General features: G+C 42.4%; 1 protein-coding gene across 3 annotated transcripts in view; it reads left to right on the forward strand.

Annotated features, from left to right (window-relative positions):
• Positions 1–16,182, forward strand: part of rcan2 (regulator of calcineurin 2) — a 378,528-nt gene that overhangs the window by 222,290 nt on the left and 140,056 nt on the right. Inside the window, exon 1 of one of the 3 annotated variants that reach the window (XM_063035172.1) lies at positions 5,752–6,034. The exons of the other annotated variants lie outside the window; for them this stretch is intronic. Within the exon in view, the coding sequence (XP_062891242.1) occupies positions 5,948–6,034 (87 nt within the window). The 5' untranslated portion in view covers positions 5,752–5,947. Of the gene's footprint in view, positions 1–5,751; positions 6,035–16,182 lie in introns of those variants that run through there. 3 annotated transcript variants of the gene reach the window in all.

A 16,182-nucleotide genomic window follows, 5' to 3' on the forward strand; every position in this document is an offset into this window, starting at 1 on the left:
AAATGCTTGTTAATCATAATTGTATATGCCTCTACGATCACCTTTGGCAATTTCTTCTAAATATTTGTCAGCCTCTGTGTGAAAAACCCGCCCCTCAGATCTTCTTTAAATTCTCAGTTTAAACCTGTGTACTTCTCTTTTAGAATCCTATAGAACATAGAAATCTATGGCCCACAATGTTGTGCCGACCATGTAACCTACTTTAGAAACTGGCTAGCCGTTTCCTACCACATAGCCCTCTATTTTACTAAGCTCCATGTACCTATCCAAGAGTCTCTTAAAAGACCCTATAGTATCTGCCTCCACCACTGTCGCTGGCAGTGCATTCCACGCACCCACCACTCTGTGTGAAAAACTTGCCTCTGACATCCCCCTTGTACCTACTTCCAAGCAGCTTAAAACTATTCCTCTCATGTTTGGTATTTCAGCCCTGGGAAAAAACCTCTGGCTATCCACACAATCAATGCCTCTCGTCATCTTACACACCTAAAGTCCTCTGCCAGGGGAAATGAATTCTGACTTTCTGCCCTGTCCTCACACATCATGAAGACCCTAGAGAGGCTGGTCCTGGCTCATCTCCGACCCCTGGTCAGATCAGCTCTCGACCCCTTGCAGTTTGCCTATCAGGAGCACGTTGGAACAGAGGATGCTGTCAGCTACCTGCTGAACTGAGCATACTCCCATTTAGATAAGCAGGGCAGCACTGAATTTTGATTTCTCAACTGCCTTCAGTACCATACAGCTCTCATTGCTTGGGGGGTGGGGGGGAGCGCGGGGAAGCTTCATTCAATGCAGATTGGCACTTCAATTGTATCCTAGATAATGGGCAACCTGACTGACAGACCATAGTTTGTGTGGCTTCAGAGCTGTGTGTCAGACATGCCTTTAAGCAGCACAGAGGCCCCACAGGGGCTGTATTGGCTGCCTTCCTGTTTACCCTGTGTACCTTGGACTTTACATACAACACTGAGTATGTCCTCTGCAGAAATTCTCATGTCTTAGCAATAGCTGGTGTAAAAAGAGAGGACTTTGTCAAATGGTGCAAGATGAATAATCTGCAGCTCAACATCAGTAAGACAAAGGAGACGGTGATAGACTTTAGGAAGACTAAGCCTACACTGCTCCCTGTTACTATTGGTGGTGAGGACGTGGATGTGCTGCAGACCTACAAGTACCTGGGGGTGCACCTGGATGACGGACTTGAGTGGAGTACCAACGTAGAAGCTGTGTACAAGAAGGGCCAAAGTTTCCTCTAATACCTGAGGAGACTGAAATCCGTTGGACTATGCAGGCCTCTCCCTCATATGTTTTACCAGTCTGTTGTTGCCAGCACAATCTTCTATGTGGTAGTGTGCTGGGACAATGGCATCAGCATTTGTGATGCCAACAGGCTCAATAGAAAACCTACAGCACAATACAGGCCCTTCAGCCCACAAAGTTGTGCCAATCATGTCCCTACCTTAGAAATTACTGGGCTCACCCATAGCTCTCCATTCTTCCAATCTCCACGTACCTATCCAAAAGTCTCTTAAAAGACCCTATCGTATCCACCTCCACCACCGTTGCCGGCAGCCCATTCCATGCACTCACCACTCTCTGCATAAAAAACTTACCCCTGACATCTCCTCTGTATCTACTCTCCAACGCCCTGGGAAAAAGTCTCTGACTATCCACACGATAATAAACTGATTAGAAAGCCTGGCTGTGTTACAGGAGTCAAACTGGACACACTGGAGGCTGTGTAGAATGAAGGACCCTACAGAAAATCCTGGCAATTCTGGACAATGTTTCTCACCCTCTGCATGCCACCTTGGCTGAACAGGGGAGCACTTTTAGTAATGGACTAAGACAGCTGCACTGCTCCAAAGAGCACTATATGAGGTTATTCTTGCCCTCAGCTATTAGGCTCTATAATGAGTCAACCTATAACTGGGGAAGTGATGGGTCCCCCTCCTGTTAGACTGTTTGAGGTAACTTATTTTTTATTCTTTCTTACTTCTCTTCTAATATTTGTATATTTATATTTCTGTACACTTGTAATGCTACTGTGACACTGTAATTTCCTTTGGGGTCAACCAATTTCCCCCGGGATCAATAAAGTATGACTATGACTATGACTAAAGTATCTATCTATCTGTCTATCTATTATCTGTCCATGCTTTTTACAGTTTTGTAAGCCTCTAAAAAGTCATCCTTAGCCTCTGCTATTCCAGTGAGAATAAACTCAGTCTAGTCAATCTCTCTTTATAACTACACCTCTCATTCCAAGCAACATCCAGGTAAACCTCTTTTGCATTCTCTCTATTGCTACCACATCCTTGCTGTAGTTGGCCAACCAGAACAGTACACAATATTCCATGAGCTCTTGAAACAATGTTTCATACATCTGCAACATGACATCGCAAATTTTACTCTTTAGTGCAAGTATACCAAATGCTGCTTTCACAACCCCATCCATCTGTGTAGCCACATTATCGGATTCTTAGCAAATGTTCATTCTGTCTGGCCTGACAACTGCTCTGTATGTCACCGCAAGAAACTGAAGAGAGCTGTGGATGCAACTCAGTCCATCACAGGAACCAGCCTTCCCTCTATGGGCTCTGTCTATACTTCTCACTGCCTCAGTAAGGAAGCAGCCAGCATTACCAAAGACCCTACCCATCCCAAACTTTCTCTGTCAAGACCATGAGACATAGGAGCTGAATTAGGTCAGTCGGCCCATTGAGTCTGCTCTATTGTTCCACGCTGGCTGATTTATTATCCCTCTCAACCCCGTTCTCCTGCCTTCTGCCTGTAATCTTTGATGTTCTGACTAACCAAGAACCTATCAACCTTCTGCTTTAAATATACTAAATGACTTGGCTTCCACAACCATGCATGGTAATGAATTTCACAGATGCATCACTTTCTGGCTAAAGAAGTTACTTCTCACCTCTGTCCTAAATGGACATCCCTCTATTCCAGGGGTTCCCAACCTTTTTAATGCCACGGAACCGTACCATTGATCAACAGGTCCGCGGATCCCAGGTTGGGAACCTCTGCTCTATTCTAATGCAGTGCCCTCTGGTTCTACACTCACCCAGTATAGGAAACATCCTCTCCACATCCACTCTGTATGGGCCTTTCAATATTTGATTGGTTTCAATGTGATCCCCCTTCATTCTTCTAAATTCCAGGTAGTGTAGGCCATCAAAAGTTCCTCACACATTAACCCTTTCATTCTCGTGAATCTCCTCTGGGCCTCTCCAATGCCAGCACATGTTTTCTTAGATTAGGGGCGCAATTCTCTAAGTGCCTTATAAAGTCTCAGCATCACATCCTTGCATTTCCATTCTAATCCCCTCGAAAAGAATGCTGACATTGCATTTGCCTTCCTTACCTGCAACTCAACCTGCAAGTTAACCTTTTGGGAATGTTGCATGAAGACTCACAAGTTCCTTTGCACCCCTGATTTTTCAAAAGTTTCTCCTCATTTGGAAAAAAGTCTGTGCCTTTATTCCTTCTACCAAGAATCATGACCATACATTTCCCTACATTGTATTCAATCTGCCACCTCTTTACCCATTCTCCGAATCTGTCCAAATCTTCCTGCAGACTCTCTGCTTCCTCAATACTATCTGCTCCTCCACCTATCTTTGTATCATCTGCAAACTTGGCCACAAAGTCATCATCCAAATCGTTAACGCATAAAGCAAAATGAAGAGGCTCCAATCCCGAGCCCTGGAACACCACTTGTCAGCAGCAGCCAACCAGAACAGGCCTCCTACCAATCAGCCCACCTTCTATCCATGCTCTTATCTTCTTAAGCAGTCCATGTGCAGCACCTTCCCAAATTCTTTGTCTATCCTGCCTGTTATTTCCTCAAAGAACTCCAACAGATATGACAGGCAAGATTTACCCTTAAGGAAACTATGCTGACTATAGTCTATTTTATCATGTGCCCCCAAGTACCCTGAGACCTCATCCTTAACAGTTGACTCCAACATCTTCCCAGCCACTGAAGTCAGGCTAACTGGCCTATAATTTCCTTTTATCTGCCTCCTTCCCTTCTTAAAGTGTGGAGTGACATTTGCAATTTTTCTAGTTCTCCGGAATCATTCCAGAATCTATTGATTCTTGATAGATCATTATTAATGCCTCCACAATCTCTTCAGCTATTTCTTTCAGAACCCTGAGTGTAGTCCATCTGGTCTGGATGACTTACATGTCTACCATTATCTACCATAATTCTCTTGTGCCCTCTCCCATTGAGCTGGAGATACAAAAGCCTGAAAGCACGTACCACTGGGCTCAAGGACAGCTTCGATCCCATTCTTCCATTAGACTCTTGAATGATAAAATGGACTCATGGCTTTACAACCTCTTGTTGCACTTGCACTTGCACTTTATCATGTACCTGCACAGCACTTTTTGATAACTTTTCTGCATTGCTATTGTTTTACTTTATTCTGTCTCAATGAACTGTGTAATGATTGATCTGTACAGACAGTAAGCAAAGCAAGCTTTTCACTTTATCTTGCTACATGCGATAATAACAGAGCAATAACAATACCAATACTGTGGACTTGCACCCTAAGGCCTGTCTGTACATCAACACTCTGAAGGCCCAGTGATTTACTCAGTCCATCCTAGCAGAATTTCTCCTCCCAAAGTGGATTACCCTGCACTGTCTGGATGAAGTTCCATCCACCAGTGCTCAGCCAACTTTACAGCTGGGTCATGTCCTGTTGTTTCTTTAAACAACTTCTTCATTATATATGCCTCCATCAATTTTTGTGTCATCTGAAAACTTAATAATCCCTCTATTCTCATCTGTCATTTTTACAGTATATTTTACAGACAATGAAAGTCCCAGCACCAAACCCTGTGGTGCATCACATTTCCGATTCCCAATCAGAAAACACCCATCTACCGCTGCCCACTGCCTCCTATGTCCCAGCCGATGTTTGGATCGAGTTCACTAACATGCCAGAGATACCTTGTGCCTTAACTTTCTGACCAATCTTTCATGTAGGACTCTCTTGCATGAATGTTCATCTGTTTCAGGAACACAAAGGCTGTTTAGCCCAGGAGCAAATGCTTGTTCCTGATGCATTGTTACAGCTGGAGCTAGTGCCTGAGCAAGCAAAATCTCTAACAAATAAATTGTTCTTTCTTGGAAAAATAGCCTCAGACTCATATTTCCTTAAATTAAAAAAAAATAGTCAATACACTTTAAGAACATCTGCAGCCTACAAATTCATAGATGTAGTAATTATGTTCTGGACATAGTGAGAAAATGTAATGAAATTAGGTGGAGATGCTTCCATTCAGCAGAGTGAGAGTCACAGCAACTGAGTATATTTATAATAGTTATGATTAAGAGGAAACATTCCAGTGCTTTGGGAAATCAGCCAATGAGAATTACATGTTTTTATTTAAGGTGAAAAAGTAATCTGGTGCTAAAAATATCATAGAATGATGTCTTAAATTCAACTCATCCACTAATTTAATATTGTAATGCAGAAATATTATGGTAGACTATTTTAAATGTGTGAGTGTAAGCACTTAAGTGGCGCATTACTGTAGTTGTGAGTCAGAGCCTACACTGTGGCAGGCAACATTGTTTTGATGGATAAGCCTAACTTATAATCATGTTCAGTTTGCTTCACTGAACAGCCTCAAGATAAAAGTCTTAAAAAAATGAATTTGGCTGATGTCAGTCTTGCAGTGATGTCATTACTGGGAGAGGGTGTTTAGTGCTGTTCGGTTCTCCTTCTGCTGCAGTAGGCAGAGTCAGGGCTCTGAGACAGGATCAGCCACTTACCGGCTGAGAGGCAGCAGCACATCGGCTTCAAGCTACAAAGCTTCCAGCCATAGACATCTGAGCTTTAATTCTTGACACAGCTTGTTCAGTTAGTTTGCGAAGTGCACTTTACCAAGGAGTGCAGTTCTAGTGAATGGGAGGATGCCAGCCCTTAACATGGACTGTGAGCTTTCTACTCTGCTTGCCTGTCTGGTCGATGTCGAAGTTTTTACCAGCCAAGAGATAAAGGTATACCCTTTAATATTATCTAACTTTGTCAAGCTTCTCTAAATATTTAGGCTACAAATTTAGCATGATAGTTAAGTTCCATCTGGACTGAATACAGCTGTGTAACTATTATAGTTCTATACAGGATATGATTTACATAGCACAGAAGTAATGAAGATTCTTTCATCTGTAACTCTGATCATACAGTAGGTTAAATGCATCTTCAAGCTTTTCTAGAGGCAAATGTACTTTACAAAACAAATTATAGACTAGATCATCTAGTATATAATTCCTCTAATTCGTCTTTACTTTCCTTTAGCTGCTTTTTAGCTCATAATTGTAGAAATTAGCATATTTCCTCTGGTAACTGAAGCTGGATGTCCCAATTCTTCCCTGAGAGTTTAAACAACTAAAGCATTGACTAAGACTGCCTGTTTGCTCTTCCTCTGGAACTAATTAATAAAGGGTTTAATAAGTTAAGAAAAAATTAAACTGAAGACATTCATTTTAGAATGCAGGAAGAGGACTAGAAAAATAATTAAGTCAACTTCATACCTGTTTGGAACAAGCACAAAAAAATATTGACAAGTCATAAAATGTAACCCCTATTCTTATCAAGGAATACTGACTGTAATTTTACTGAGCATGCAAAGGCCAGCAAACAACCTCTCAAAATAATTAGCTGCAGGTCAGATGTGTAAGGCAAGGTCTGAACTCTCTTCCTTAATGTACAGAATCCTTAAATGTGTAAATACTTTAAGTTCACCTTTTCCTCCTGGCATCTTCTGCGTTGGGTTGGAAAATATCACGCTATAGAATCTGACTGACCACAAATCAGGCCCCACCCATGGGACAATCATCACACTTGTTAATAGACCTGTGAAAAGGAATCAGAAAATTAGCAAATTAGTCTGAAATATTTTGCCCAAGGACACTGATATACTGTATTTTGAAAGCTTACTTGTATTTTAATTTTCAAGATGTTTAACACTAAAGAAAAGAATTGTTTTTGTATCTTTCTTAAGTTTTTTAAAGTGATTTATCATTTGAGTAATAGTTTCTAAAAGGCTTAATTTCTATAATAAGCTCACTTTCAGCTGTGTTGTTCAAACTCAATAAAGTTACTTATTTTAAGCAAGAGCTTTTACAAAAAATTATAATTTTAAAATGCTGCACAGTGCCAGAAGTCATTTCAATTTTTATGTTCAAAGTGAGCAAAATTAACAGAGTTTTAGGAGGGAAAGAAATGCCTAAATGTGTTAAGCTTGGGAGATAGATCTTACTGGAATCAGAACCTGGGTCCATGCTAGAAACCTCGGTGCCTATTGAAGATCATTTTTGGAAAATCGATTTGGAATCTACTTTCACCCAGTGGGTGTCAGAATAGTAAAATAAACTTTTCCTCATGTCGTTTTTCACTCTTTTATCAGTCTCGTTAATTTTGTGACATAGAGCGTAGAACATAGATCAGTACAGCACAGCAAGGCCCTTTTGCCCAATGTTGTGCTGGCCTTTTAACCTACTGCAAGATCAATCAAACCCTTCCCTTCCTCATAGTCCTCCATTTTTCTTTCACCTAAGTACTTATTTAAAAGTCTCTTCTTCTAATACCCATCACTTCTATTGGGGTATAGGCCGCTGACACTTGCTCATCAGAGTCCTCAGTCCTGGGCCGAAAGATGATCATCCCCGTGGCTTCCGCTTTCACTGCACGACTTCGTACAGCTTCTAGGTGGAGATCCTTCCTCTCCCTGGGATGAGGTCTTTGGAAGCCCGCTGGCGTTTCTGTAGCACTGGGTTTTTACAGGACGGGGTTGTTACCCTCATGTCCAACCCTCCTCCTATTGTAGTTGGGCTCCATCCATGGTGGAGTTAAGAGCCTCTTAAATGTCTCCAATGTCTCTGCCTCAACCATCAGTGTGTTCATACATTTACCACTCTCTGTGTGAATAAAAACACCTATCTCTGACATTTCCCCCCCCCATCACACCCCCCTCTATATTTTCTTCTAATCACTTTGAAAGTATGTCCTCTCATATTAGCCATTGCCACCCTGGGGAAAAAGATGCTGGTTATCCACTCTATCTATGCCTCTTATCATGTTATCCATCTAATCCAGGCAGCATCTTGATAAATCTGCTCTGTATCCTCACCAAAGCTTCCACATCTTTCCTATAATGAAGCAACCAAAACTGAACACATTATTCCAAGTGTGGTCTAACTGGACTTTTATAGAGCTAGAACATTATCTCATGGTTCTTGAACTCAATGCCTTACTAATGAACGTTAACACACCACACATTTTCTTAATCTCCCCAGCAATTTGCAGAACTTCAAAAGTTCTTGGGACTTGCACCCCAAGATCTCTCCTCACATCTAAGAAACCTGCCATGTACCTTGTACTCTGCCATCAAGCTCAGCCATTCAAAATATATCACTTCACATTTATCTGGATTGAACCCCATCTGCCACTTCTCAGCCCAGCTTTGTATCCTGTTAATGCCCTATTGTAACCTATGATAACCTTCTACAGTGTCCACAAAGCTACCAACTGTGTCATCTACCAACTTACCAGCACATCCTTTTACTTCCTGTTCCAAATCATTTATAAAAGTCAAAAAAAGCAGATGTCCCAGATCCTGATGAACACTAGTAGTCACAGACTAGGCAGGATACGCTTCATCCACAACCACCTTCTGCCTTCTGTGGGCAATTCTGAGTCCACGCAGCCAGGTTCCCTTGGATCCCAAGCCTCCTGACATTCTGAATGAGCCAACTCTGGAGAACTTTGTCAAATGCTTTACTAAAATCCATATACACTCATTCACCATTCTACCTTCACAATGGAGTACAGGAGAATGAAGGGTGATTTGATACAGGTACTGTACATGGGCTTTTCCCACTGTGGTTGGGTGAGACTAGAAATAGTCAATGGTTAAGGGTGAAGGATGAAATGTTTAAGGGAAGCCTGAGGGAAAAGGTTTTTCAATCAGCGGGTGGTGCGCATGTGGAACAAGCTGCCAACAGAAGTGGTAGATGTGAATTTGATTGCATAAGTTGAGATAGCTACTACGTGGATGGGTGGAGTACGGAGGTCAATGGTCCAGATGTGGGTTAATAGGACCAGGCAGTACAACAGTCCAGCATGGACTAACTGTGCTGAAGAGCATCTTTCTGTGCTATACTCTATGACCCTGACTCTAACTTGTTATGTCGCTTCCTCAAAAAAGTCAATCAGGATTGTAAAACATAAACTGCCCTTCAAAAAGCCATACTGACTATCCCTAGTCAGGCTATTTTTCTCCAAATGCCTGGAAATCTTGTCTCTAAGAATCCTCTCCAATACTTTGCCTACCGGTGATGTAAGGCTCACTGGTCTATAAATGTTAGGATTATCCCTATCGCCTTTCTTGAACAAAGGGATAACATTTGCCATCCTCCAATCTTCTGGTTCTGCTTCCGTGCCCAGTGAGGACATAAAGACTATTCACAAAGGCGTAGCGATCTCCTCCCTCATTTTTAGTAACTTGGAGTATATTTCATATGACCTCGAGGACTTATCCTAATGCTTTTCAAAAGATCCAGCACGGCCTGTTTCTTAATTTTGTCATGTTCCAGCACATTTGCCTGTTGATGCCTACCTCACATTTGTCAAGGTCTTTCTCACTGATGAATACTGAAGCAAAGTATTTATTAAGAACCTCCTCACCTACCCTGATTCCAGGCACATGTTTTCTCTTTTATGCCTGATCAGTCCTACCTTCACTCGAGTCATCCTTTTCTTCACATATGTGTAGAATGCCTTGGTTGGGGGGTTTCCTAAATCCAAGTCACCAAGGTCTTCTCATATCCCTTTCCAACTCTCCAAAATCCCTGCAGTTTTAATTGGTTCAGTTTTACTGTTATTCTGAAGGATCTATGTCAAATTGATTGTATGAGCAGTCTGCTGTAGTGCAAACAGACTCATTGCTTACGTATAAGACTAATGAGCAAATGATAGGAATCAGTTAACAATAGTTCCATTTGAGGACTCATCTCCTGAAGTTTGGAAGAAACAAAACAATGAATAAAATTCCATACAATTCAGAACAATATCTCTGCATAACATTGCAATCTTGGCAAGAAATTAATATTTTCATTAATTTTAATTACTATAATTCATGTTCCCTTTACTATATGTTTCAAAGATCGCTCAGTTAAGAATTGGACGGGAAGCTCTTCTGGTGGTTAATGCTCTTTTTAGGGAGTCTTGGGCCATGGATTGAAAAAATGAATTGTTTTAAGTCTGCGGAATAATTACAGATAAATTTAGAACCATAATTGTGATTTCAGGAATTTTTCACTGACATCCTGTACCCATGGGATCTACTTGCCCTTTTTTTTGTTTTTGCAGCTCTCATATTTTTCATGCTTCAGAGCATCTGAAGCTACAGCAGGACGAAGTGACTAATCTAGGGACCAGTGCAAATCATCATTCGTCTCAGTGGAAATAGTGCTTTTTCCTTCATGCAGCAATGGAAAATCCAGAGCCCTCACTGTCTGAAGCAGTTATTTTCAGGCTGGAAAATGTCAATACATTTGTTTCTTTCCTTTTGTGAGGAAAATCTAGTACCATAAGCAGGGTGCTGTTCAGAGAGTATTTGTATCTGACTGACTAAATCAATGTGAGAAAAGATGAATACCGATAAGCCTAATTAAAAGGACTGTTTATATTAAGCATTTAGCTATTCTATCAGTGAAGCTTCGACTAGCCACTGCATCATCTTGATGAATATTGAGAAGCACAAAATACTTTTTATTGGCCTAGTTTTTACTGGAGTTGCTGGTTTCTGTTCTCCATCAAGTGGCAAAAAATTCAATCTTTTAAAGAAAAGAGTCCTCCTACATATATAAAGGGAGTACAAAATTTGGAAGGTGGCTCATTGAACATTCTGAATAATCTTCTACTTACATCACTGGGCAGAAATTAAACCAAGCAAAGTCGCTGAAGATAAACAAATTAAGTGCAATTCCAGAGATGCCTCAAGACCACAGATGTCTCCGTCTCCATTCACCCCAGATGATTCCAGATCACGGACCTCGCTGTCTCCAACCCCCTGGTTCCCTCTGGACTGTGGCCCCTCTGTCTCCCAATCAGACCTCGATTCATTCAGACGTCTCCAGCCACCATCTCCAATTCCGGCTCTAACAACTCTGGCCCACTTCGCCCATTCCGGATCTAACAACTTGGCTGGCTCCGGTCCACAGATTGCATGGCCTGTAGCTCCAGCTCCTGGCCTGACCTCAGCCGCCACTACCTCCATGCCAAGACTTTCCTCACTGCCATTGGGCACCCAGGCTCCCCTTCCCCCACCTCCACTCTCCAACACCAGGTCTTTCAGGATACTCTTGCATTCTCAGATCCTCCATCATCCCTGTGCATCCCATCCCTGTGCATCCCAACCCTGTGCATCCCAACCCTTCCCCCTCTTCTGCTATCACCAACTTTTCTCCCCCCCTGATCCCAGTTCTAAACCTTGCCATGTCTTCACCATTCCCTTTGACCTCCTGAGAACACACTGTCCTCAGCAAAGGCCTTACCTTTGTCCCCCTTCACCTCCATGTAAGCGAGTTCCACGCCCGCCACAATGCCGAGCTCTTCTTCCATGCCTCCATCTCTGAGCCCACTTCTTTAGCAAGAATTCCCCACCCTGCACCGATAGCCCCTTCTCCTTCTCCAACTCCCCTCTAATTCTTGGACAGCCCACTCTGGTTCTCTGCCTGCGATGGTTCTTTTCTTTTCTAATTGACAACCAACTCCACTTCAGCACGCCACTCTCCTCCTCGAATGCTGTTGTAGTGTGGCCTTTACCTTGCTGAGGCCCAGCATTAACTCTCAGACACCTCCACTGAAAAGGTCTGCACTCCTGACCATCAGAAAATGCCAAGTCCATGGTCTTGTCTTTTGCCATAATGAGGCCACTCTCAGAGTGGAGGAGCAACACCTCATACTCCGTCTAAGTAGGCTCTGACCTGATGGCATCAACTTCAAATGCTCCTTCTGGTCATTTTTTTTTGCTCTCCCTTTTCCCTCTTCTTCTATTCCCCAATATGGCTTCTTACCTCTTCTCCTCTCCTGCCTATCACCTCCCCCTGGTGCCCTTTCTCCCATGGTGCACTCTCGTTTCATATCAGGTTCCTTCTTCTCCAGCCCTTAGCCTTTCCCACCCATCTGACTTCACCTATCACATTCTAGCTATCCTCCTTCCCTTCCCCCACCATTCTGTTCTGTTGTCTTCCCCCTCCCTTTGCCGTCCTGAAGAAGGGTCTCAGCCCAGAATGTCGACTGTTCATTCATTTCTATTGATGCTGCCTGACCAGCTGAGTTCCTCCAGCATTTTATGGGTGTTGCTCTGGATTTCCAGCATCTGCAGAATCTCTGGTGTCTACAATTCCAGAGATGTTTTGCTCTTGAAATTTTGAATAATAGGGAGCTCTTTTGACTTCCTCCCGCCTCTGATCACAGAAAACCCGTAATACAGTATCAAACAAGAAAGTACTGAGTGCATTGACCAGCTCACCTGTAATCTATGTCAAGAAGCTTAAAGTAGACCTCAAGTAACTGATCAGAAAGATTTGAGTAGAATCTGGAGCCCATTCTTTTCAGTACAGCAGTGCTTAGCTTTTCTATCCGTACACCTATCATCCTAAACATGACATGGTGACAGTTGCAGGTTTCCTTTGCTGTGCATACAAGCTGGCTAATGTCAGTTCATATCTATGCAAATCAGTGTGCTACCATTTACGTGTACTAAAGTTTGAAAGGCATCAGTGTAGATCAATAATCTGTCTAACGTGCTAGAAAAAATGCTGAGGAACTTTCTGTTGCCCTCTGTCAGGCAGAGAGCAATTGACTCCCACCTTTGCTACTCTGCCAGTGCCTTTGCTATTGTTAGTCAGCTGGCTTACCCAGTCTTGATTATCCGTGTTAATATAGCTCAGGGTGCAGTCGGGCCTTCTCAGCTTGAACACCTTGAAGTTCTTTCTCAGGTCCCTGAGAGTCAGTAGTCTTCTGGTCTTCCATGAGGCATACTATCACTATAGTATTGCTTTTGGATCAACGAGGTTAGAAGACCATAAGACATCAGAGCATGATTTGGCCATTTAGCCTATCGAGTCTGCTCTGCTATTCAATCATGGCTGATTTATTATCCCTCTCAACCCCATCCTCCCACTCTCCCCAAAACCATTGACACTGTTACTAATCAAGAGCCTATCAACCTTCACTTTAAGTATGCACTACGACTTGGCCTCCAAGGTCATCTGTGGCAATGAATTCCTGCTATGAACTCTGATGAAAGAAAGTCTCCTCATCTCTGTTCTTCGCAAGCTGCTTAGACAAAAAGAAGTTGTTCATATTGTTTGTTCCCCTGCTGTTTTCTTGTTGACTGTCTACTTCATCTTTTATCTCTATGAACTCCCCCCTTCCCCACCATATTCTTGCTCCCACTCTTGATATGTAACTGGTACCAGGGGCTATTGCATTGTGATGACCAAGTCCTACAACATTGAGTAGGCCACCATAAATAATGCTGATTATTGGACCGTGCTTTCATAATGGCTGAGATTGTTTCAAGTGTTGTTTCTGCATGTCAGTGATTTATTTAATCACATTTGAAAGGCAACTCAACTTTTATAGTATGTGTACTGCACTAGTGTGTGTGTTACAAACCAGAGACATCAGTCATGGACATTTCATTAGTTGCAGGTGAGTGCCTTGTGTAGGTATTGCAGCAGACTAGTGCAGAATGAAGGCATTGTGATTGCTACCAGATCATCACTGAATGACCTACATGACTTGATGCCTGTGGTCGAGCGTCAGCTCTCTATTGAGCGAGTGGAAATAATTTCAGTTTTTTATAGGGTAGCGTTGAATGCAATGTTTGTGAATTGAGGAGTGCATGTTGAGGCCTGCAGTTCTGGTCAATGTGCTTGCTCTCCCCATGGTCATTTCTGAAAAGACAGAATTAAACAGTGTGCATTCTCAGAACTTCAGTGCCCTTCCTTGTTCAACACCAAACAGCAAACTGTGAGACATTGCAAAGATCCCCAAACTCTAGTCTTGAACGAATCAGTCACATAAGTGTTCATTATCATATTTCCATGTTAGGTGCTGACAGTGTGGTATGTTCTGCTCTCTGAGTGCACGGCAGGTGGGAGAAGTTACTAAGGCCATCCTTCCTTAAGTACAGATATCTCACTCATTATCCCTTGCTGAAGTTCAAGTAGGAGGATGTTCCCTGAACACCCTTACAGAGCACTAATGATTTCAATCATTCTGAGACTTGATGATTAGTGAGAAAGCATTGAAAAGAACATAAGTACTTCTGACAACTGCCTCATTACTTGCTGCAGACTTCTGCATCTTGGATCAACAACAGAAAGCAGTGAAAACTGCTAGAGTCTTGCCTTGGCTAAGTAAATTATTGAGAACCATAATTTGCCATAATTAACCTTTTCATTCTTGTAGTGGCTCAGAGGACTGGAGGTACTCGGGAAGGGGAATATGCAGTAGGCCTTCAATGCTCCACACTTACTGTGCTTTCACAATCAGTCAAGGTGCAATTTTGTCTCTGCTTTCATCTGGGCCAAGAACGAGTGTGAGCCAAAAGCCAGAATCTTGAGTGTGGGCTTGTATTTTATCTGACCTAAGCAAAGTTGGTGAGCAGTCAGAGCCCTTATTTCTGCAGAAACCAAATTCAGAATGACTAATTCACAATCAGTAGTCGGTTATGAGGTGCCAGAAGTGGGTGTGTAGGTCTTGGATGGAATCCAGCATGCCCTGTAACTGGGCAGATTTCCCAGTGTGTTTGGTGCCACAAGAATCTTGTGGGAACAATAAATAATATTCTGTTAGCAATGATCAGAAGAACAAATTGCTACAACTTAAATGTGTCAGGACATGTAGAGGAGGCTTGACCCAAAAGCAGAGCAGCGGAGATGATTTAGCAATGAACAATATCTTTAATTATTACCACAAAATGTCAAGCCATGAGGGGCCACAAAATGAGAGAGAACAGTGACTGAACACAACAGGCAGCAAGGTAAACTTTAGGCAGGGAGAATCGAATCAGGTTTAATGCCACCGGCATATGTCATGAAATTTGTTGTTTTTGCAGCAGTACATTGCAATACATAATTATGAAAATTAAAAAGTACAATAAATATAATTAAAAAAGAAAATTAATTTAAATAAGTAATGCAAAAGAGAGGAAAATATATTGAGGTAGTGTTCATGGGTTGATTGTCCATTCAGTTGTCTGATGGCGGAGGGGAAGAAGCTGTTCCTGAAACGTTGAGAGTGCGTCTTCAGTCTCCTTTATCTTCTCCTGGATGGTAGCAATGAGAAGAGGGCATCGCCTGGGTGATGGAGGTCCTTAATGACGGATGCTGCCTTCATGAGGGATCGGCTTTTGAATGTGTCCTGGATGCTGGGGAGGCTAGCGCCCATAATTGAGCTGGCTGAGATGGTAACTTTATGCTAGCATTTTTTTCTGATTCTGTTTGGCGGTCCCTCCATACCAGATGGTGATGCAACCAGTTAGAATGCTCTCCACAGTACACCTGTAGAACTTTGCAGGTGTCTTCATTGACTTACCAATTCTCCTCAAACTCTTAATGAAATATAGCCACTGTTGTGCCTTTTTTGTAATTGCATCAATATGCTGGGCCCAGGATAGATCTTCAGAGATGTAGAGCAACTAGTTGAGACCGGCCAGTTCAGTGAGTGAGCAAGGACTGTGAATGAGAACTGGGGATAAATAGGGTGCAGGTGATGAGTCTGGAACAAGGTGAATTGGCAGGTGAATCCTATTAACTGTGTAGAGACTGGGAGGTGTCAGCGGGAGCTGGCTTGACAAAATAGAGCAGCCTCCATTCCCTACTCCATCATAAGCCAGTTTCTGTGAGGTTTTTCTCAACACTAATGTCAGAGTTCTCTGTCACACTTGTATGCATCTGAAAAAGTAGCATTGCCTAGTTTTAGGCATTTATTCAAATTTCCTTAGGGAGCAGGGCAGTGGACCCTGTCAAATAGAGCAATATAGTCTCCATGTAATATGGGTTACACATAATCCAATTTTTATATTATTTTAAAAAATATATATATTTGAGCACCTTGATTTAGACCA

The sequence above is a fragment of the Mobula hypostoma genome, chromosome 2, assembly GCF_963921235.1.
Source record: "Mobula hypostoma chromosome 2, sMobHyp1.1, whole genome shotgun sequence".
In the NCBI taxonomy this organism is placed as follows: domain Eukaryota; kingdom Metazoa; phylum Chordata; class Chondrichthyes; order Myliobatiformes; family Myliobatidae; genus Mobula; species Mobula hypostoma.